Source organism: Pavona decussata, unplaced genomic scaffold (assembly GCF_977016875.1).
Source record: "Pavona decussata unplaced genomic scaffold, jaPavDecu1.1 SCAFFOLD_164, whole genome shotgun sequence".
Lineage (NCBI taxonomy): Eukaryota > Metazoa > Cnidaria > Anthozoa > Scleractinia > Agariciidae > Pavona > Pavona decussata.
In genome coordinates this window covers 322,484-344,340 of record NW_028145575.1, presented here as the reverse complement: position 1 = coordinate 344,340, position 21,857 = coordinate 322,484, and the positions used below count along the sequence as shown (strand labels likewise).

At 38.1% G+C, this 21,857-nt stretch overlaps 1 protein-coding gene across 3 annotated transcripts; it reads left to right on the top strand.

The window, feature by feature from the left end:
* Nucleotides 1-2,007: 2,007 nt before the first annotated feature.
* On the top strand, nucleotides 2,008-21,809 carry LOC146464349 (uncharacterized). 3 transcript variants are annotated; one of them, XM_085129822.1, is made up of 3 exons: nucleotides 2,008-2,145; nucleotides 20,424-20,712; nucleotides 21,259-21,809. In XM_085129822.1, exons 2-3 carry the CDS (start codon nucleotides 20,426-20,428, stop codon nucleotides 21,521-21,523), a joined length of 552 nt encoding a protein of 183 aa, XP_084985948.1. In that variant the 5' UTR covers nucleotides 2,008-2,145; nucleotides 20,424-20,425; the 3' UTR covers nucleotides 21,524-21,809. The 3 variants fall into 3 exon arrangements, with proteins under 3 accessions (XP_084985948.1, XP_084985949.1, XP_084985950.1); XM_085129823.1 differs by lacking the exon at nucleotides 2,008-2,145 and adding an exon at nucleotides 10,533-10,640; XM_085129824.1 differs by lacking the exon at nucleotides 2,008-2,145 and adding an exon at nucleotides 16,715-16,871.
* The last annotated feature ends 48 nt before the right edge of the window (nucleotides 21,810-21,857 follow it).

The window sequence follows — 21,857 nt, the reverse complement described above, 5'->3', positions numbered from 1 at the left end:
AGCCGCTCAAGATAAAAGAAGCTATTTATACCCAAAGGGAACAACCCACTTTAAATCCCAACGATAAAACAAATTACCACCTAAAATTTAAAACTCTCTGTACAGTCGCATATTGTCACGTATTCCTTAGTATAGTATTCGGTTGCAACTTTTTTTCGTTATCATTCCATGTACTGTACTTATTATAAATTCAACTTTGTACTTTACGGTTTAAAACTGAAGATGACGGAAGAGCTGTCGAAACATGCCTCATTAAATCAAAACTGTTGTCGTTTTTCTTACATACAGCTGAACACAAATGGGATAAATATACAATATAAAAAAACAAAAAAAGAAAAGTAGCAATGGGAACTGAAAGAAACTATAGAGAGCTTATAAGAGATTAGGCACCCTCAAACTACGAACTAAGAGTTGATTAACTACTCTTAACTACTCATTAGTTTACTCTTAAGTATTTTCTTTAATAAAAGAAGAACTGGATGAGTGAAGAGTTGATGACGTCAAGCGAGTTAAAAAAACACTTGGGTCCTTGGAAAAAAAAACTGAAAACTTCTTAATGTTCGTTCGACAATAGGGTAGACGGTAGGCATGGGAATTTCTAATATTGTAAGGGAGGAAGTAATTGTTTCAGTTGGAAGAAGTTATTATAACCTTGGCGGCAAGAATGAATTTTTGCAAGAATAGATGAATTGGCCTAGTTGAAGCAAATGGATATCATTAAATTTTAGTATACCATGTCCTCAAAAATGGGATCCGGCTGTATGAGCATATAGAAATGTGATTTATTTATAATTTTGATAATGCGCTTTTGCAGAATAACGAGACGGCGGAAATTTGTTTTGTACGTCGAAGCCCAAACTACATTGTATATTACAATAATAAAAATAAGGATCAATTAAGGAGTAGTACAATAAACGTAGAGAAGTTTTAGGAAGGTAGAAGCTGCATTTATTTATTATACCAATTAATTTCGCAGCTTTATTTGAGTGCGACGTGAGATATTTCCGACGTCCAATTCAGAAACTACTCCTAAGAAAATTGTCTAACTCCTTTACTCGAGCGATATGTTGATTATCTATTTAACAAATAGATTCCATGTTGCCATGCGTCTGTTCAGTAATAGATCACAGATGACGTCAAGATGTGTTGAGAACAAAAAAGTGGCACACGAGGCGCAGCCGAGTGTGGCACTGATGTTCCTACCACGTTTTGACGTCTTCTGTGATATATTACTGAACAGACGCATGGCAACATGGAATCTCTTTGTTTTATATAATAAAGAAGCAAAAGTTGTTAATGGTGTTGGTGACGTCATCTATGCGTCTGTCCTCCTATAGATCATAAGTAAGAACCAATCAAAATGCGTGTGGAATTCAAACTTATTTGAATATTACAGTCCATAAGTTTTGAAGACCGTTCTAGGCTTAGAAGATGTTTCTATTTTGATATTCTTCCCGTTTCCGATATTGGAGGATTCCTGTCTGATGGGATAGCAATATCAAGGAGGAGGCATTCGTTAATTCTTTCTGAATTCCTTGATGACAATGTTCAACCAATGCCAGCTATACTGTAAAAGTAGTATGAAATTTTAACATCTCGCGCAGCCCGCGGTAAGCGATTTCTTATTGTAGAGAGTTCCGTCTCGCTTTCTTGCAGACAAATAAAACTCATTTTAGAGACAGTTGTTTAGTTCCTACAGTGTCATTTCTTCAATTTTTCTGTGAAATTCATCTTGTTGTTGAAACTATGCTGAAAAATATGTTAATCTAACCTGACATTGGGAACGCTTCTTTTCGTTAAATATTCAGTAGGATGTTTCTACGGTGCATTGACGCGAAATATTTTTGTTTTTCAGTCACTGTGGTTGTTCTCGACATTCCATACTGGTATTCGTCCCGTTACGTCCTTCTGTTTTCTAGAATGAAGGGGCATGACGGGGCATGACGAAAGACACACCAGGGCCACTTGGCTCAAAGGAAACCGCAGAACCCGCTGCTACGCAGGTTAGTTTCCTAATGGTTTGGCATTCAACCCACGCCGCTGATATTTAAACGCACATGATAGTCGCCATGATACACTGAATCGGCCTCAGCAGTTGCCCTTAGAGGTTGGCCAGAATTCTGCAAGTTCAACGTTGGTCATAAGGTAAAGCTTATCAGATAATCACAGAGATTTTCTGCCTTTCTTTTTCAATCAAGACTATGCTTAAATTAGGACCTAGTTATTACTACTGTAATCTTGTACGAAATGCGCTTACTGCAACTTTCAGCTAATTTCTAAAAAGGAAATATCAATGGACAGAACGCAAGCAGCCCTAAACCCAATATATAATAATATAATAATGATACTTTATTATATAGCGCGATTTCCAGCGATGTCCAATCGCGCTTTACAATTACAGCAAATAAATTTCATTACACCATACAATACTGAACAAGAAAAGAAAATTACATTTACATTTTTAGGTCTAATATATCTAATGTACAAAATGTCTACATGTGGTATTTAATTCTATGGATAAACTTTCCTAAAAAGATGAGTATTAACTTTTTTCTTAAAAACATTCAAGTCGTCACAAGATCTTATTTCAAGTGACAGGGAATTCCACAGTTGGGGTGAGGCTACTGAAAAGGACCCTGATCCGTAACTACAGAGTTGATATTCCACGTTAGCAAGGCGGTTACTGTTTAAAGATCTTAAATAACATGGAAGAATATACTTCTGAATTAGTTCTGATAAATACGAGGGGGCTAGACCATTTTAACATTTAAAAGTCATCAAAATAATCTTAAAAACTATGCGCTCTTGTACTGGCAGCCAATGCAGTTTATACAATACTGGAGATTTGTGTTCACGTTTAGCTGCAAGCGTAACGATTCTGGCCGCTACGTTTTGAACATGCTGAAGTCCCTGATTATCAAAGTTTGTTTAGGCAGTCCATACAGTAATGAGTTACAAAAGTCTAATCTGGAGGTAATAAAGGCATGTACGAGGATTTCAGTTGTATGGCGAGTGATGTATTTTCTTATGCGACTAATATTTCGAAGATGATAAAAACCTGCTTTACAAATAACAGTAACATGGTTTTCCATTGACACGAAAGTATCACAAACAACCTCAATATTTCTTGCTGTTGATGCCTTACTGATTACAAAAGAAAAACCTTTTTTTTGCAAAAGTAAAACTAACCAAAACAGGAAGCCATAGTTACTGAACAATGCGGAGGATCGAGAAGCGAAACCTTGAATGCCATCGCATATCCACTCACATGACAATTGGGGTAATAACTAGTCATGAGATCATGTGACAGATACTTGTCAAAGCTTTATTTTCTCTCTTTTTAGGTCGGAAACTAAAAAACAAAGCTTTCCTTCGCGAAGATTTTGCAAATGATACACTCGAGGCGAGATAAATATATAAATATACAAATGTTTGATTAACTAATTAGTTATTCACATCTTTACTGTAATCATTCTATGTCAAAGGAAGGGTTCACGCTTCTGCGCACGGCCATGAATCAAAATACTTTTTCGCCTTTGCTCGCAATGACCCAAGCCTGTTTAATTTAATTCATTGCTTATGAACCATTCGGAAGGGAATAGGTAACTCGGGTGGTAATTTTTTTCATATGATTGCGTTATTTCGCATGGAAATAACTGTAAACACATCAACCGTGGAATAAATCCTACGGGTCGACGCTAAATTCAATATCGACAATACGAGTACAATCCACTAGCATTATTCTGTGAATTTTGGTCATCAGTTATTTTGCTTGGACTGATTATAGAATGTGATTACTGATGTACATGTGAGTTGGATTTTTAAGGCCATAAAGTTCATAAGAAAGAGAAAAAGTATTTAGATTCATGCACATGCGCTGAACAACCTCTCCCTTTACAAGCACACGTCATAATGGTAGTAAAACTAGATGTTCTCCTCCTCTCTCCACTGAAGTACTGTTATTAGCTTAACCTATTTGTAAACTGGAGTGGAGAAATAAAAAAAAAAAAATAAAAAAATAAAAAATAAATGAATAAATAAATGAGGGGCCCTTTTTAAATTTTCTTGGCCCAAAGCTATCCCAGGAATTCACTGATAAGTCGACGCTATACGCTTTGGAGGTTTCTTTTTGCATGATAAAAATACATACCGAAGCAATATCACAATCGTTGATAAAAAAAAAATATATATTAAAAAGTAAAAAAATTATAAATTGTTCTAGCTTCATTGGTTTCCGACTGAGGATCACGAAACTTTCAGCATTTTGATTATTTCACGGTGATCAGAAATTCAATTGTGATCGTCTTATCGACCCGCAACACAAGAGGCACTAGAACCATTCCGCAATTGGTCCTGATTAATTAATCGTACTCGCTTCCCTATGGAAAAAATTTTGTAACAGTTATGAGGTACTATTTTACAAAGTTCAATCATTGCTGTATCAGGATTTTTAGATTACAGAAGGAATATTACACTACATTAAAAGTCAGTATATTTCGATTGAGTCAAGATTAGATTCTTCTATTATGTTTGTGCCTCTGAGAGCCGCTCGTCTTGGGAAGCAGCATACTGAATAATATGCGTCATTATTTTATAATGCAATTCCAGGAGGGTTGTCCAATACTCACCACTTTTTCGGGTCGTGAAAGTGCCTTTACGACTCGTACGAGTCGTACGAGTCGTGGAACAATTGTTCCAGTGGTCAGTTTAGTGCAAGTGGTGAAGTAGTTACATTTTCGTGGAATTACATGATGTTGCTTTTAATTTTTAGGGGTGCATCTCATTAGGGAGACTTTGAAAATATCAGTCCGTGTTTGTAAGGCTGTAGGGCCTTAGCAATCAGTTGTCGACTCGTACGAGTCGTACGAGTGGACAGAGGCTTTGTCGAGTCGACAAAGTAAATTGTCGAGTCGAAAAATGCATCTCATTAGGGAGACTTAGAAAATATCAGTCCGTGTTTGTAAGGCTGTAGGGCCTTAGCAATCAGTTGTCGACTCGTACGAGTCGTACGAGTGGACAGAGGCTTTGTCGAGTCGACAAAGTAAATTGTCGAGTCGAAAAATGCATCTCATTAGGGAGACTTAGAAAATATCAGTCCGTGTTTGTAAGGCTGTAGGGCTCTAGCAATCAGTTGTCGACTCGTACGAGTCGTACGGGTGGACAGAAGCATTGTCGAGTCGACAAAGTAAATTGTCGAGTCGAAAAATGCATCTCATTAGGGAGACTTTGAAAATATCAGTCCGTGTTTGTAAGGCTGTAGGGCCCTTGCAATCAGTTGTCGACTCGTACGAGTCGTACGGGTGGGCAGAAGCTTTGTCGAGCCGACAAAGTGAATTGTCGAGTCGAAAAATGCATCTCATTAGCCGGGGAGTCTGAAAATATCAGTCCGTGTTTGCAATTCGGCAGAAGGGCCGCAGCCAGTACCGGAATCGGTTGTGTAGTCGTACAGGTGGACTCAAACATTGTTTGCGAGTGTAATAATTCATCTATTTAGGGTGTCAGACTTGGGATATCCTGCACGATTTGTCGATTTGTAAGGCAGGAGGGACGTAGCAATCTATACCTGCCAACTCTCACGCCTGCGGGTTGAAAACTTCGACCTCACGCCGGCTCACGCTTGCGGGCCAATTTCTCACGCCTGATTGAAAAATGTGAGTTGTTGCCGTCTTGCTTGACACAATTCCAAAAATATGTTAACTCAGACCCATGTAAGGAACGAAAACCATGTGTAAAGTGAATAAAAGTCCAAAACTTTCCGATTTTAGAACTATAGCGCTGCTAGCTGATTTTATCAACTAACGTCGGTTCTTGTAGCTAAGCGTTTTCTCGATAACTTCGCCTTCGGCAGACTTTGGACGTCTTCGGAAGACTTCGGAAATCTTCGGAAATGATCGTGTCGTCTTCAAAAATCTCAGCACTCCCAAGATAAAAATCTCACGCCTATATCTCAGAAAAAGTTGGCAGGTATAAGCAATCGGTTGTAGTCGAACAGTACGCGCGTTGTGTTGATGGGAACCGGTTGAATAGACTCGAGCCGATTGTTTGCGGCAAATTTACCAACAATAGCTAGTGCGATTACATTGAATAACTGTTGATCCAAACAATCAACCTTTCTGTCGAGGGAAGGTGGCAAAATTGTAATTGAGGGTATTTAAACCATGACGCAGGATTGGAGCTTTCATAGAGCACTTTTCAAAAGGACGCGTGATGGCAACGTTACGTCTGTATCGAGAAGAAACTCGTTTACTGTCACGAACAGAAGTAGTGGAGGAAAGAAGGCAGTTGACGACAGTAATTGACGGGGACGCATTCTTTCCTTTAAAATCGTGGCCAAAGGAAATGCGGCTCATATTCTGGAGATCCCATGGGTGACACCGAAACCTTCAAGTTGGTTCCCTTTCTCATCGGCAACGGTTGTGAGCAAACCCTTATCAGAAGATGGATAATGCTGGCGCAACGCTGGGCGGACTCAACAGTTAAAGCAGAAAAGAGGGCAAGACAAGTAGATTTTGTCCTCAACAATGCCGAGCAGAAAAGCCATCTGTGGTTCTACTTTGACGTAGAACTACAACAAACTTCTGTACCTCAATGGGTTACCGAAGTAAAAGAGGGTCATTACAAAATGAACTCTCACAACGGCTCCTTTAGGAGCCACCAAATGCCACTAAAGTTATTGACCAATACTACCGTTCAGTCTACTGTTACCATAAAATACTAATTTTAAACTATAGTATTCTGCATTAGTTGTCAGGAAAACGCGTTTCCTTGTTCCAGACGATTGTAAGGTTTTGTTTTGTAAGAAACGCAGCATTTAGTTTCTCACACTAAAGAACGAAGAAAACATATATTTGTTGTATTTTACAGCATCAGCCCCTAGTTTAAATTTTGTTTACTTCTAGTTTATTTTCTGTTTCAACGAGAAACGCATCATTTGGTCGCTCACGCTGATAGAACGAGAACGAGATATATTCATGCGTAGCGTGCTTGTTTCGGTTCATGAATTAAAGAACGAGTTATATACACGTGTAGCGCGGTTGTTTCGGTTCATGGATTGAAGAACGAGATATATTCATGTGTAGGGCGCTTGTTTCGGCTCATGGATTAAAGAACGAGGTATTTTCATGTGTAGCGTACTTGTTTCGGTTGATGGATTAAAGAACGAGGTATATTCATGTGTAGTGCGCTTGTTTCGGCTCATGGATTAAAGAACGAGGTATTTTCATGTGTAGCGTGCTTGTTTCGGTTCATGGATTAAAGAACGAGTTATATACACGTGTAGTGCGGTTGTTTCGGTTCATGGATTGAAGAACGAGATATATTCATGTGTAGCGTGCTTGTTTCGGTTCATGGATTAAAGAACGAGATATATTCATGTGTACTGCGCTTGGTTCGGCTCATGGATTAAAGAATCCGTACTTAATGAGATGCAGTTTCACCACTTGAACGAGTCGTACGACTCGTGCGAATCTGCCAGGCCAGGACCTCCTTTAATGAGATGCTGTTTCACCACTTGAACGAGTCGTACGACTCGTACGAATTTGGCAGGCCATGACCTCCTTTAATGAGATGCAGTTTTACCAAATCAAACGTCATGTTATTTTCATTAAAAGTATCACACTCACCACTTGGCTCGTACGACTGGTACGAGTCGTAAAGGCACTTTCACGACCCGAACAAGTGGTGAGTATTGGACATGACTGGAGGGAGAAGAACTAGCGAGGTGAAAGCACTTGCAAATTGGTCGCCATGACTGATTTCAGAAAAAAAAGTGGTTTGAAAACTGAAGAAAGCTAAAGGAAGCGAGGCATCTGTTCTTAATTTGACATATTACCAAGAGAGCTCATATCATTCCATGCGTTCATCTCAATAAATGTATGTTTTGCACAGTTTGTTACTCGATCAGCAAACGACACCATTGACAAATGTTCATCAAAATGAACGTCCTGCCAATAAAAGAAACGGCAATGGTAGAACAGGATAAGAAACACTAATTTGCTCAACATTCCATAGTTTGCTATACTTTATGTATAATGAAACGTTTTTAGCCTCTGAGGCAAAAGATTAAAACTCCGCCGAGGAAAATATTATTCTTTCTCTGATCGTGGGGACCTTCCCCGTTTACAACGTCTTACATGCGTGGTCGAGGGGACAAGAAACGAACAACAGAACAATGTTCCCAGCCCTAAAAAAAATAAATAAATAATAATAATAAAAAAAATAAGGGAAAAAAAAAAGAAAAAAAAAAGAAAGAAACAATACAGCTGCAGGCTGTAAGGGCTCAGTGAAAATAGAGCTTTTGAAATGTGCAGCTCTACAGATCTGATCGCCTGACACGAATGATTACAAATAACATCGTTTATGTAAACAGATAAGCTATCTGTACAGAGATCCTTGTTGCTTTTTGATGTGTTTTAATAGAGCTAAAAAGAATTTTTTTCCTGAAAAGAGACAAAATAAAACCCATTTTTATTTTAGCCTCACTGTAATTATGGCAAGAAATTGAATTCCCAGGAGACCGGACTGATGTAAAAATGACAAGTACCCCATGATCGTCATTTTCCATATACGTAGATGTTTCTCGTAAAATTCACTAATTGAAGTTTGAAATGTTTGATGTCACATTTCTAAAACAACAACCGCTTGTAAAGATTCAGTGATCAACACCTAATATTTAGTAGCTTTCTTGAAGTAAATTTCCTGCATTTTATACCAGTAAGTTCGTCACACAAAAGTTCAATAACCCAACGTTCAAACGTGAGAACTGATTAAGTGCGAGAACCTTCCTAATAAATTGCCAGAAAAACAAAACTTCTTACTGTAAAAACATATTTAATGTCAAAACAGTGCAAGCAATTTTGAGACAAATTAACGGTTGCGACCAAAATACATCGGTAAGTTAAAACCCACACACTTAAAGGCCTGAGCTAATGGCAAATACTGTGTCAACTCAGACCAGAATGTCAGTGCTTCCTTAATTAATTGAAACATCTGAAGCGGAAGTCACGTAAAGACGCGCGGCTTCAGCTATTCTGCCTTTTCGTATCGTAGGCGAAAGGATAACTACAATTTCGGTTTTTGTATTATGTTCAACATTTCAAACGGCGCTATTCAATAATAATAGAAAATAGATAAACTAAAAGGTATCGTACGAGGAAACATCGTTTTCAGCTGTTTGCGCGCGAGAGGGTACCATATGATGTTGTTGGAGGTTCAATTGTTTGGTAGTAATCACTATTATAAGAAAGAGTCAATTCACAGAATGAAAGGAGATACGGAATGAAGGCTGGCAACTCGGGCCAAAATGTAAATGCTTCCTTGAAACATCTGATGCAGGAGTCAAGTAGAGACGCTCGGCCGAAGCTGCCCTGTCTTTTCGTAGGCAACAGATCGGATTGTTGTTGTTGGGTTTTTTTTGAAAAATTTATGTTCACGACTACAAACGAACACTGTTAAATGATAAAAGAAAAAAAATAATAGATGAGCTAAAAGGTATCTGATGAGTAAACATTATCAACATCAGTTGTTTGCGCGCAAGAGGGTACCACGTGATCTTGTGGGAGGTTTAATTGTTTAGAAATAGTTAGAAGAAGAAGAAGTGCCTTTATTTATCATTTTGTTTTAAAATAAGCTGTTACATCAAAAGGCAGGAGATCCAGCAAGCTCTGTTGAGCTTTTTAAAAGATCCCCGCTTAAATTTATTTGAATAGATATGTAAATCAGTTAATAACAGAAAGCGGACTTCTTGTTTTACATTACTAATTGGAAAGCTATTTCTTGACTAACATATTACTTATTGTAAACAAAAACGATTATGAAAGATGATCTTGAACATACTCTTTAAGTTTGGTTTTGAATGTATTAAAATGTATTATAGTTAATTCACAGAGTGAAAGGGGATTCGACATAAAAACGTTTTCATCGTCTAACAAAATATGTACAAATAGATTGTAAACCCACTACTGGATTGTTCGGGATAGATACTTCCTTTGTATAAATTACAAACTGATATTAACTCTACTGACGCTGGTTGTTGACAGAAAGCGTTAAGCCAACGTTATAGAGAAAGGCGATCATTAGCAGCAACAAATTAAATAGGTACACCTGTTTCGAACCTGTTCATGAACAATGGTTTGGAGTTTGTCTCTACTTTTGCCGCTGAAGCCTGACTTCACACTCCCTGGCTTAGCCCGTTTAGATTCTGATTGATCTGAGTCCAAACTGCCAAGAGGTTTAGTAGAGTACATCGAAATACGACTTCCTATATGTGTCATAGGCAATTTAGTTTAGCAGCGACAAGTCTGCCTAATCAGGGAGTCCATTAAACAAACAGTTGGTATCTAGCCCTGTTTTATTTTTGCATTGAGAAATTAATAAGGAACGTATGAGACAAACGTTATCCTTCAAAAACGATTAATCACAGAAATTTTCGCATAAGTTATTGACAGTTGGCATTTAAAACTAAATATACTCCGACAACTGCTATATTGTCGGTACATATTTATATGACCAACTCATAACTCGCAGCACACACTCGCAGCTGGAGTTGGCCGTAAATTTGTGTCAGCTTGTTTTCAACTGAATTTTGCAAGCGCCGTTCTGAGTCGATAAAGAACCACCTCTGTTGATCTACCTACCCTAAGGTAAGCTTTATCTAAAGGAAACCAATGTTTATAATAGTTACGAAAGTTCAAGCGATGCCTTTTCCTTTGCGATGTACTGTATCCGTTAATGCTCACCTATTCAAACGAGCCGTTAGTACCAGAACCTACAAGCAATGTTGGTTTGCTCTGTAATTGACTCCGGCCTGCCTGCGTTTGTCTTCACTTTTTGTCGGGATGCAAATATATAGAAGATATTTCCGAAATAATACTAACTGATTATGGTGTTTATATGGGATTTCTATCCGCTGTTCCGGTGTGTTGGATTACGGATTGTAGCAAAAGCAATTGAATTGTATGAAAATCCTTGACGATTAGGCGGGAAGGATTGGTAACTCTTTTACGAATTTCCAAATGTTTATTACTGTCAAATTTTCCTTAACTCTAGATTTTAGCATAAAGCACGTTTTTTTCGCATAGTTAAACACGAACTGAAAAGACGTTGAGTACGGATAAAATTAAAACCCAATTTAAGGCCTCAAAATGTTATTTGTTAATCCTCCTTTCATAAAAAAAATATTATTTGGAATTTGCACGGTTCTAGTTAGCTAAGCTTTGTTCCATTGTGTATAGCTTTAGTAAAACAGCGATAATTTTAAATAATTCAAAGGCGGTCAGCTATTGTAAGGGCTGTAGCTCAGAAACGACATGGTGTGAATCGACTACCAAAATTCGCAACTTGTTTGGGGCTGACTTTTTACGAGGAGAAAACGAAACAACAGAATTTAACCATAATGCCCATCGTATCCGTTTGCTCTCAAGAGGGCACAGAATTGAGTCAACGAAGTGTGCGCCCTTGCTAGCATTAATCATTGGTTTATATCGCATATTTTATCTCCGTGATCCGAATGAAATACTCGATGAAATATGTTGTCGCATTTCGCCCTATACGCGTTTTCTGCAGGAAAAGAACCCAGCTAAGATATTATCTTTCAAAGGCTATATTTGGTTGATACACCCACTCTAAAACGATCGCAAATCGAAGCGTTGATATTTTTTGTCTTTGTAACGGCGCGCGCGCGGGGAGCCCCATAGCTAAGAAAATTTCGGAAACCCATGAACGTGAAAAAAATTGGTTTGGTTATGACGTCACTTTTGTCCGTCCGTCCGTCCATACGCAATCCCACAATGTTAATGCACCCGTGTTTGTTTGGCGGGAAATTGCATGGTGAGATGCGTTTACAACAGAAATGCTAATGAATACAAAATACAAAGTATTCCAAGTATATGTATTCGTTGAATATGATGACAAACGTGGAAAAAAGAGAAAGAACGAGAGAGAAAAAGAAAACAGAAAAGCGGAGATGATTAAGGAAAGTTCAACGTGAAAGAGATCGACAGATAGCAGCGCAGGCCAACCGGAAAAGTAAGTTTAAAGAAGCCTCACATTTGCCTATATCACCCGTTCGTGATCAGTTATGCCAACTTTTAGAACTCTAAAATAGCTTTTTAATCGTTTTTGGTACCACCAATATTCGAGGAGAAGTTAATTTTTGAAAAATTTGTTATGTGGCCGTGTTTTTTCATTCGCACGGCACGGCTCTCGTGTGTTTGTTAACACACACAAGTTCCAAAGTTCTGATTCAGAAATAATTCTACCAAACACCGAACAGTATTTTTCGGTATTTTCCTTTTCTTCACGTTTCCTAATTTAGGGGCTAGAATTATTACTAATTAGGAGCAGAATTAACATAGTTTTGAATTTCCAAACATTTTTCCCGGGAGCTATTAACAAATACCATGAATATAGGTAATTATTTTATAATGCAATTCCAGGGATTTGATTGGCTTATTTCTCACACATGGTATATAAAAGCCATTATATCATTTCCGAGAAATAGCAACCATTAAATTGTTTTCTGATTGTTCTTGAAAAGCGAAATCACCAAGATCTAGCAATATAGCTTGACTTTTTTTTAATAATAAAAAAATATTTCATTCGCGCTTGCACATGTTGGATATGAGATGGTTATAGCCAACTCGGCGCTAGGCGCCTTGTTGGCTATCATCTCGTATCCAACGCGCGGCTCGTGGAATAATTGTTAAATAGCAAGGAAGATGTGTTTTCCTGTTCCGTGCAATCATGATTTGAGATACTTTTAGTGTTAAATGGAATTGACTTAATAAACACAGACAGTTGTAATCCTCCATGCTTCTTCGGCTATCTCCACCAGCTAACCATGAACCAAATGCTCAACCTCACGGCTCCAAGCTTTGCAAACTATATATAGTTCTGGGTGAACGCCTTTATACCAATAATAACACCTGGCGAAGCCTGATAAATGTCGTAAAATAATTTGCATGAAACACAAGTGTCCTACAAAAGTGTCCTGCAAAGTTTTCTCATACACGGAACGTTCGACTCAGTCAAATTCACAGGTCTACGACTTAATCTGTGTAAAGCCTCGCTGGCTCGACTAATTCTCGGCAATGTAATTCCAACATGGGTGTATCAGGAGTTTGGGGGAAATACTAAACATTTAAATTAAACCCCCCCTAGTGAAAAGATCTGTACTGAGCTCAGTAATGTTAGAATGCATCTCAATAATGTGTCAATCTTTGATACATCCAATTGGTGTTTTAACTCTAAAGACTGAGTCCGCGGGTGATAAAATCCTAAACTGACCGGGGGTTGGCTATACGAGTCACACAAGGCTACTGGGCCAGAGCCGTATATTCCCTTGTTGCTCTAGATCTCTTACCGGCTTGGCTGACTCAGTCAGATGAAACCCTAGAGGATGACCATCGTAATAACAGCTAATAAGCAGTACAATGCTGATTTACTGTTAATTATATGCTGATAAATTAATTCTACTCGAATGAAAAGCTAGCCGGTTCCTGTGGTGTTCGGCTTTAGTATGATCCATACAAAGTGGGTCTAGCTGACTATGACTTGAATTTGTAGATGAGTCCTCGGTAGGATGACATGCATATGTCTTTTGAAATAAAAAATATATGTATTAAGTCGTTCTTCCTGTGTGGTTAGTTTAATTTCGTATATATGAATTGTCAGGTGGCATTGATTCTGATAGCTGTCTGTGGTGTCGTTTGGTTTTGATTTTTTTTTGTAGGAGATCTTTCCAGTTTCAGTAAGGATAACTCATGCCAATAGTTGAATAAACGGAGGCCATCTCGAAAACAATATTGCTATTACTAGAACAAGACTAGACTTTTCGCTGGGAGATTTTACACCTCCACTGCGTGTACACTACCGTGAAGCAACTTCAATCCTTTCCTTCGCGGATATATCCTCGACTGAACGTAATTTTGCACGTGTTTTCTTCCTGCTAATTACTTATCGAGCCAGGTTCGAAGCTCAATTAATGTATTGTGTTGTGTTATTAGCTGAATTAACCTCTTAAACGTTTTTCAAAAAATGGACTTTGAGATTTTTTTTTTTGCCGGAAAAATTTGTCCTACTCCATCAAAACGTTTATTATGTAGACCGTCAGGACCCGTCAGCATTGACATGTAAGGCAAACAATCATTTATGTTACTCAGTTTTGACATCGTATGTCATGTAATTCAGTTCATTCTTGCCTACATTTCACAATTCCCGAACTGAGGAAAATTACTTTTTTACTCTAAAGTAAAATAGGATAGTTATAAGGGAAATATTGTACAAATTTTCTTCGGACTAAATCTTAGCATCGTTTGCATATTTAATATACCACCTTTGAAAATTTGAGGATGGTTTGTTAGAATATTTTAAGGTTTATTTTTTCTATCTCCACCAATTTGAGCCATCCGACATAAAATGGCAAAAGTTGCGCTTCCGTTTCCGCTGTATATTTTACAGACATGTACGTAAATTGACAATTTTTGCGTCGGAGGTACTAAATCTATTGACCAAGCGTCAGTTTTCTTTCATCAAAGCTGTGTTGATGAAAATTGACACGTTTCGAACATTTTTTTGGCTGCAGCCAATCGTTCATAAATATCAAGAAATAAAATTAGAATGTTGGGCCTTTTTTTTCTTGTTCTCGAAGAAGAAACGTTCCCAACTAATAGAGTACATTCGGACATCACCGCCCACGTTCTGTTCTGCCTGATAATAACATTTTCACAATTTTTTTAAAACTTGGTATTTTCTCAGCAAAAAGATGGTTTCATTGTAGAATAGTTCAATCCTATCTTGGAGACTCATTTTTATGTATCTTTATATCACATTAAAGCAGTCTTCATTGTCCTTTTGAAATCTGACATTAGTCATTAATAAGAAATGTATCCGGATAATGTCTTTGTGCTGAAATAGAAGATAGCATGCTACGAGATAACTAAAAATACTTCTCACCGCGTTAATCTTAGGTGCAGCGCTTAAAAAAAACATTTTTTTTGTTTTAAGTGTTTCCAAAACAAAAAGGATCTATCAAGTAAAAATCGTTCCCTTCGATGGCAAGAGTTTACTAAATTGTTCTGCTCACGAATTAATTTTTAGCTCATAAGATTTGCGACTCTTTTGCAGCGTGGATCGAGTTAATATGACAAATTAGTGGCTGCCCACTTATTCCGTTCGTAATCAGTTCCTGTGGACGCGCCTTCAACTCAATACCCAAAATGTGGTTTTTCTAAATCAAGCCAAATAAGCTCTCATTTCCAGCTTGCAAGGTATTCGTCAATTAATGATCTGTTTAAGCGAAATCCTTCAACTACCCTAATTATGGCGTTTCATCAGTACGCATGGGTAAATACGGGCAAAAAATAAAGGTAAAAAAAAGCAACAACAACAAGAACGGTAAATTGATAGCGATTAAAAGCTAACGAACAGGTTTTACGCAAAATTTGAAAGCTGTAGAAGTGTACGTATGTACGATTAACAACCTCGATCAAATCTTTAAAGACATCTTTTACCATTGTTTTGAAGCCGCTTATGCTGCCTTGCGCTTTTAAAAATGTGTTAGATTCACCGCTTCATCCTTCTTACTATCCACGCTTAGAAATTGTGAAAAATACACGATACTTTTTTTTCTTGAAAATAATATTGAGTTGGAGCGCATTATACAGCATGCAGCTGAGTGAATCATTTGCAAGGCTCTTAAAATGTGGCATCTTAATACATCCTTCAGGTAAAACGGCGCATTTTTCTAAAAAAACGATTGATTCGAGTGCGATTCTAACAAAGGCTTTTATAATGTTATTGTTTTAAGTGATTCCATGGGCGATAAATGATGCTAATTGTGCTTCGCAAAATTTCGTGGAAGCTTCCAAGAAATGGAATGGTCACTGAAAAAATTCAAAATCCAAAAATACGGAATAATTTTTAAACAGTTTTTATATGGTCCCAACTGGTCTTTAAAACTTGGTTCAGGGTATTGTCACACTGAACCAGTTCAACGAAATGTAAATTTTCTCAAGAGATCATTTTCTCTTTATTTTTGTAAAAATACCGCGTTGTTCCCTAAGATAGCCGGGGCAACTTCTCTACAAATATTTTGTGCACTTACGATAGGTCTTTTTATGACCTAAAAAATAGCGACATCAAGCGATAAATCTTATGTACGCCTATTGTTTTTGATATCGAAGTAATCACGTTAAGGCAATTGAGAATGAAAAAGCCAATTATTCTTGTTAAAATGAGATAATGGTATTTATAATATCCTGAAAACTATTACTTCCCTTCAGAAATTGATCAGATCAATTATCATTTGCGGGGTGTCTATCGCTTTTGAATGGCTTTTAATGTGAGCTTTTCTTTGTCTCGAGGAATAAAGCGTTCAGGAGAAATTTAACGGTCTGGATTGCTCGCGTTACGCGAATGCATCAGGGTGGCTGATTTCAAGTCTCAATTCCATCAAAGATTGCGACTTAGAGTGATGGTTCGAATGAGAGTTTTGGACCATTGTTAGCTTGAGTCCCGGAAACATTGCACTACGCGCTAATTAAAAGCGATCTTTGCCCAGCTAAATGTTTGCTCAGATTGATTTATTGTATCACGTTCAAGGAGATGCGGATTCGAGGCTCAATGGCAAATTACACAATTTAAACATTCGATCTGCGTGTCTAGATTAGCTTCGGATGTGCTTTCATTGACGAAGACAAATACTTCATTAAAAACACCCACAATTAGCTGGCTGACTATAAAGAGATGCGTCCAGTTAGACCCTCACACAAGTAGAAATTCAACAGAACACCATTCACGGCCGGTTCCCGTGAATAGACCTTTTCCTTTGAAACATACCGTACTGGTCCTCGCTGTATCAATCGACAAAAGCGGTGAGTTTTTCTGGTACTTTTTCTTCTTTATGGCACATTTTGTGGACCGCGTTTTTTATTTCTTGATCCGAGTCTAGACCTCTCTACCACTAATAGTTACATACGGGTTGAGGATTGTAACCGGACAGCGCACGCTAATTTTTCTTTTGTTTTCGCCACGCGGAATCCCAGTTATATAAGTCAGTTATGAATCTTGTATCCTGAAAAGCTTCTTAGTCGTTTATGAAACATCAAAACGTTTCGGTTTCTTTTGAAAGAGGTTCAAACAAACAACTCCCTACAATTTTCACAAAAGGCATTTGTACATTTGTACTTTAAAATTTATTAGAGTAATATTTTTTAGCTTTTGTACAGTTCATTTCTTGGTTAGGCTAACATGCTCAAAGCAAGAAAATGTAACGAAAATAACCCTTCTTACTGAATAATAATGCCGTGTTCGATTTGTCCTAATTGTTTTTGTAAAACTGTCTCAACGCTGCCATTCATAATATACATATTTTAAGCTTTAGCTTATCATTTGATGCTTGGTTTCAGGGTTATACACCATCTACCGCGATTTATTCCTTGCAAAAATTACCAAAATTCTGAGACAAGGAATTATATACAGTTAATAAACACGAGTTCAAGTTAAAGCTTATTTCTACAGTTCAAAGTGAATAGAATTAACGTAAACCGACTCAGTCGATCCGTACGTTCAGTCTAACTGGTCTCCATTAGGCTGTTCAGTATATATTTTGCGGCCAGTAATAATGTCTTTAATCTTCATACAATGTTCTTGTTTCTCAATAAAAGGCTGCAATTTTTCCTTTTCAACGCGCAAAATTTCAATTAAGCACCTAGTTTAAACGCTTACAACAACATGTTTAGTTTGTTTAATTAAATCTTTTCCTTTCATCTGTCGTTTCACCAATAACAGGGACACGCCGGATTCTTTCACTTCATAACCGAGAATGTTTTTCTTGTATTCTTTTGCTTTTTATTTCCATTGAGAAATCGCTAAAGAACCGAAATCAGATAAATGACACAGAAACATAAAATGAAGAATGGAACAGAAGCCTCAAAATTCTATTTTAATTACAACTGATTTAATTTGCCCGCAGCCTGATTCATTTATTCGTTCACTTTGCGCACATTGTCGCAAAACGCGTTGTGCCTCGCCTCGTGGTTGAAGGAAAAGACAAACGAAAAGAAATAGCTCTTTTAACTAGACACAAAGCGAAATCGTTTACTCAGATTTATCGACGAATTGGCGTTGTGATCCATAACTAAACAAAATGCTAGAAAACTGTTCAATAGTCACAAAGGATGTTACCCTTCGTTAAACAGCTCTTTTTTGTCAGCATTTCAGCTGTTTTTACTTTCTTTTGTAAATAAAAGAAAAAGGTTGATTATTCAAAGAAAAAAAATCTTGGTCAATTCTCCAAGAACAAACATACTGAAACTACGATTGTTATAAATTCGTCCTAATCACAAGCTCTGCCAAGACTGACGAATACACTCATTTTATTTCCCTTTCAAATATTTTTTGGTGCTTTCTCATTTATTTGTTTACGCCTTAAAAACCGAAAATATCAAAAATGATAAATATACCAGATGCTAATACCAAAATTACTCACGTTAAGTAACGGGCTTCTGACAATCAAAAGAAAAAAAATATGTATATTCGATAAAAAAGGGCAAAAGTAAGCTCATTAAATTTCATCGATAATGATCAAAAGACTCATTTTTGGCACAATTCTGTTCAATATAACGGTGGATAAAATGTTTTCTTTTGTAATCCGCCAACGGGGCCAAACGTTTAGGGAAGGAACACGTTATTAACGCGACTCGGTAAATTTCGGGTAAAAGAAATTTCATCTGCTTCACTGACGGATTCAATCATGACATCTAAGAATCATTTATTTGTTCGATATCACTTTCATGGTGTCGTTTCGATAGTGCTCTTTGTAAATATTCAATAAAAACTGCGGAAATCAGCTGAACACGGAGCAAAGAAACCGAGAGGAAGGCAATGCGACATGTCAAGTAATTAGCATCTGGCATATTTTTGCCCGCGCAATTTTTGGGAATGCGAGGGCGTTGGAACAGGGAGGCAAAAAATGTAGACATCCGGGTATACACGCCTAGTGTGCTGTTTGCTATGCTGCGCAAGGAGAAGCTACAATCTTGGATAGTTGAGACCACCTCTTCTTCCATTTCAATGTTAGGGAAAAAGTATTGGCCTCACTCTGGGGTGCGTTTGGTTTAAGCGCGAATTCATGACTAGCTGATCTCGGGGGAGGGGGAGCTGGTGTGTGTAGGGAGGGGAGGGGAGGGGTCGTTATTTTGCTGTTTATTCTGTCCAAGGTTGTTGCTTTTCAAGTCAACGGATAACCGTGAACGAAATCGTTGAGAAACCCGAAATTAGCAACCGTTAAAGCTTTTGAGTAGCGCTTTATGTGGTTCTGCGTGTTTGCTATTATATGTTTGAAATGCTGTTAACATTCTCCCAGAGATCACCCAGTCATAGACGGGCTAATTGTTCTTAGTCTCTTGGGCCCCCTTTTACCAAAAGCAAACAAGTTTAGGTTTTCAGCCGTCTTTTTACAAATTACGCCTTCGTCAGTACGGCTCTATCTTCCGCCTTCTTCTTCAGTTCAGGGTAAACTAATCTTTACTTGTATAGCTAGCCTGCGAGCATTCGTGCATTCGTCTGCTATTCCCTTAGCTTCTTTCTGCGTAAAGCAAAGGAAACGTTTGAGCGCAAACTATGTATCGCCAGATTTACTGGCTTTCCGTGTGCCGTTAATTGATGATGGTGTATTGATAATACAAAACTTTTACTTGCTACTCCAATTAGTCGCTTTATGATGGAACATTGACTACTGTCAAGATAGCAATGACAAAGCTAAATTCCAAATACAAGTTATTACTGAAGCGAAACCCAAACACGTTATTTTTATAATCTGAAAATGTAAATTAATTTTGATTTTCAGCTTTGTAAACTTGATAGAGGAGAGCACAAACACCGTTTGTACTTTGTTCATACGGGGACCAATTTAATTAAAGTAGCACGCTTGTAATTTACAAACTGGGCCTTGGTAGACTGCAAGCGGTCCCTTTCTGGATAGTCGAGAGGTCGCGCGAAGTAGCCGAGCGCGAAAAGAAATTAGAGTGAACGAGCTGAAGGGGGCTTGGGGAGAGGCGGAAAAAAGGGGAAAGGAAAAGCGAAGTTTTTCAATCAAAACGATTTATGAAACCCCTAGAGTGCCTCTCCCCCAGTCTCTTCTCGTTTATTTCTCCTCGCTCCAGTCTCGCTGCACTATGAGCACACCATCTCGACTAACCGGAAAGGGACTGCTTGGAGTCTAGGGCCCTGGCTTTGCTAGGAACACACGAAAGAATTCAATCAAAAACAAGTCCAATAATCCTGATCTCATTATAGACTTTTAACAATGTTTTTGAGATCGTTTTCCGCATGCGTGTATAAATAAAAGGTGCACAGTTAGTTGGCTACAAGTGGAAAAGTTTTATTGGGGAGATTAACTTTCGTCATGATCTTTTCTCTTGAAGGAATGTTAAATCAATTCACGATCATAACCCTTCTATTGGGTATATATGGGGTATTATCACTTGCTGTTGAAGTTGACGACGCAACAAAACAAGAAGACGAACGAAGTGTCTGCCCTCCAGGATACTGGTGCAAGAGAAAGCGTGAGTTTGATAGTGCGGAATGCCCCAGGGGTTTCTTGTGCCGGTCAAAGCGAACCATGTCCAGCGAAAGCTGCCCGCCTGGTTATTGGTGCCGTAGAAGTGAGCTGGTTATTGACCACGCGACCGAGCCAGAGAATTGTCTACACGAGTAAGTTGCAATTATTGAAAACGATTCCCTCTCTCCTGCGCTGAGGCTCCTTCAGAATAAAAGGAGCGAACAGTAGAATTGGGAAGAAAAACGGAAATGAAAAAAGAAAAGAAATTACACGCCCTAATGGCATTTTGTGTAACTGAGAAAACTAAGGATCCTTGCCTTTGACAAAAGAAAAAATGGAGACAACAGTGGGCCCCAGACTTCATTTGAGATCACCGGGGAGGGGAGACTGGGCAAATGGGACTATAAAAGGACTGGACCATGTCAGTAATATTCGCTACCCCAGAGTATTGTGGCTTGACTGCACAAGTTCCTAATGCGTCTTAGGAAAAACAGCTCCGGGATCTACAATCAAGGACAAAAGGGTTGGGACAAATTCGAATTCACAATGTACTCAAAATACTCAAATGTTTACTTAGGGGTGTTTAACCAGCGATCATCGAATGAAATTAGGCCTCGGATAATTTTGTCCGCTTTTTTTCGTATTTAATCATCTTATTCAGTTATGATTGTAACACAATGACTATTATGTTTTTGCAGCCAATGGTGCAAAGTAGTCAGTGAACGCCGTTCCATGTGTCCACCAGGGTACTGGTGTCGAAAGAAGAGGTCAATCGATATCCTGTCGAAACGGAAGTGCCCAAGAGATTTCCACTGCGATGAAAAGCAACAGGACTACGAGAATGATGACGAATGCCCCCCAGGGTACTGGTGTAAAAAGAAGAGGGACATGATCCAAACGGCGACCAGGAAAAACGAATGCCGCCGAGGCTTATGGTGCAAGAAGGAGGCGTTGCAGTCTTAACACCAGACAGTTTTCATCACGACTATTAATCTTGAGAAATTTCAACCGTTTCGGTGAAGGTTAAATGCAATAAAAAAATGTTTCAATGTAGTCTTCGGAAACCTTATTTTGGCATGAATAATTGTATTCCCGGATACGTCTGTAAATAAAGTAACTCTCGCGATCGAGTAGACATTAATTTGAACTGATTTGGGATAACCATTAAAATCCACGAATTAAGTTAATTGCCTCTTCTTTATTTCACTGAAGTGACTGAAAAGATTTAATAAAAGCAATCATTAAAGACTTTCTGTGCTTAGCTAATGTGTCGTTAATAATCCGTACAGGGCCGCAT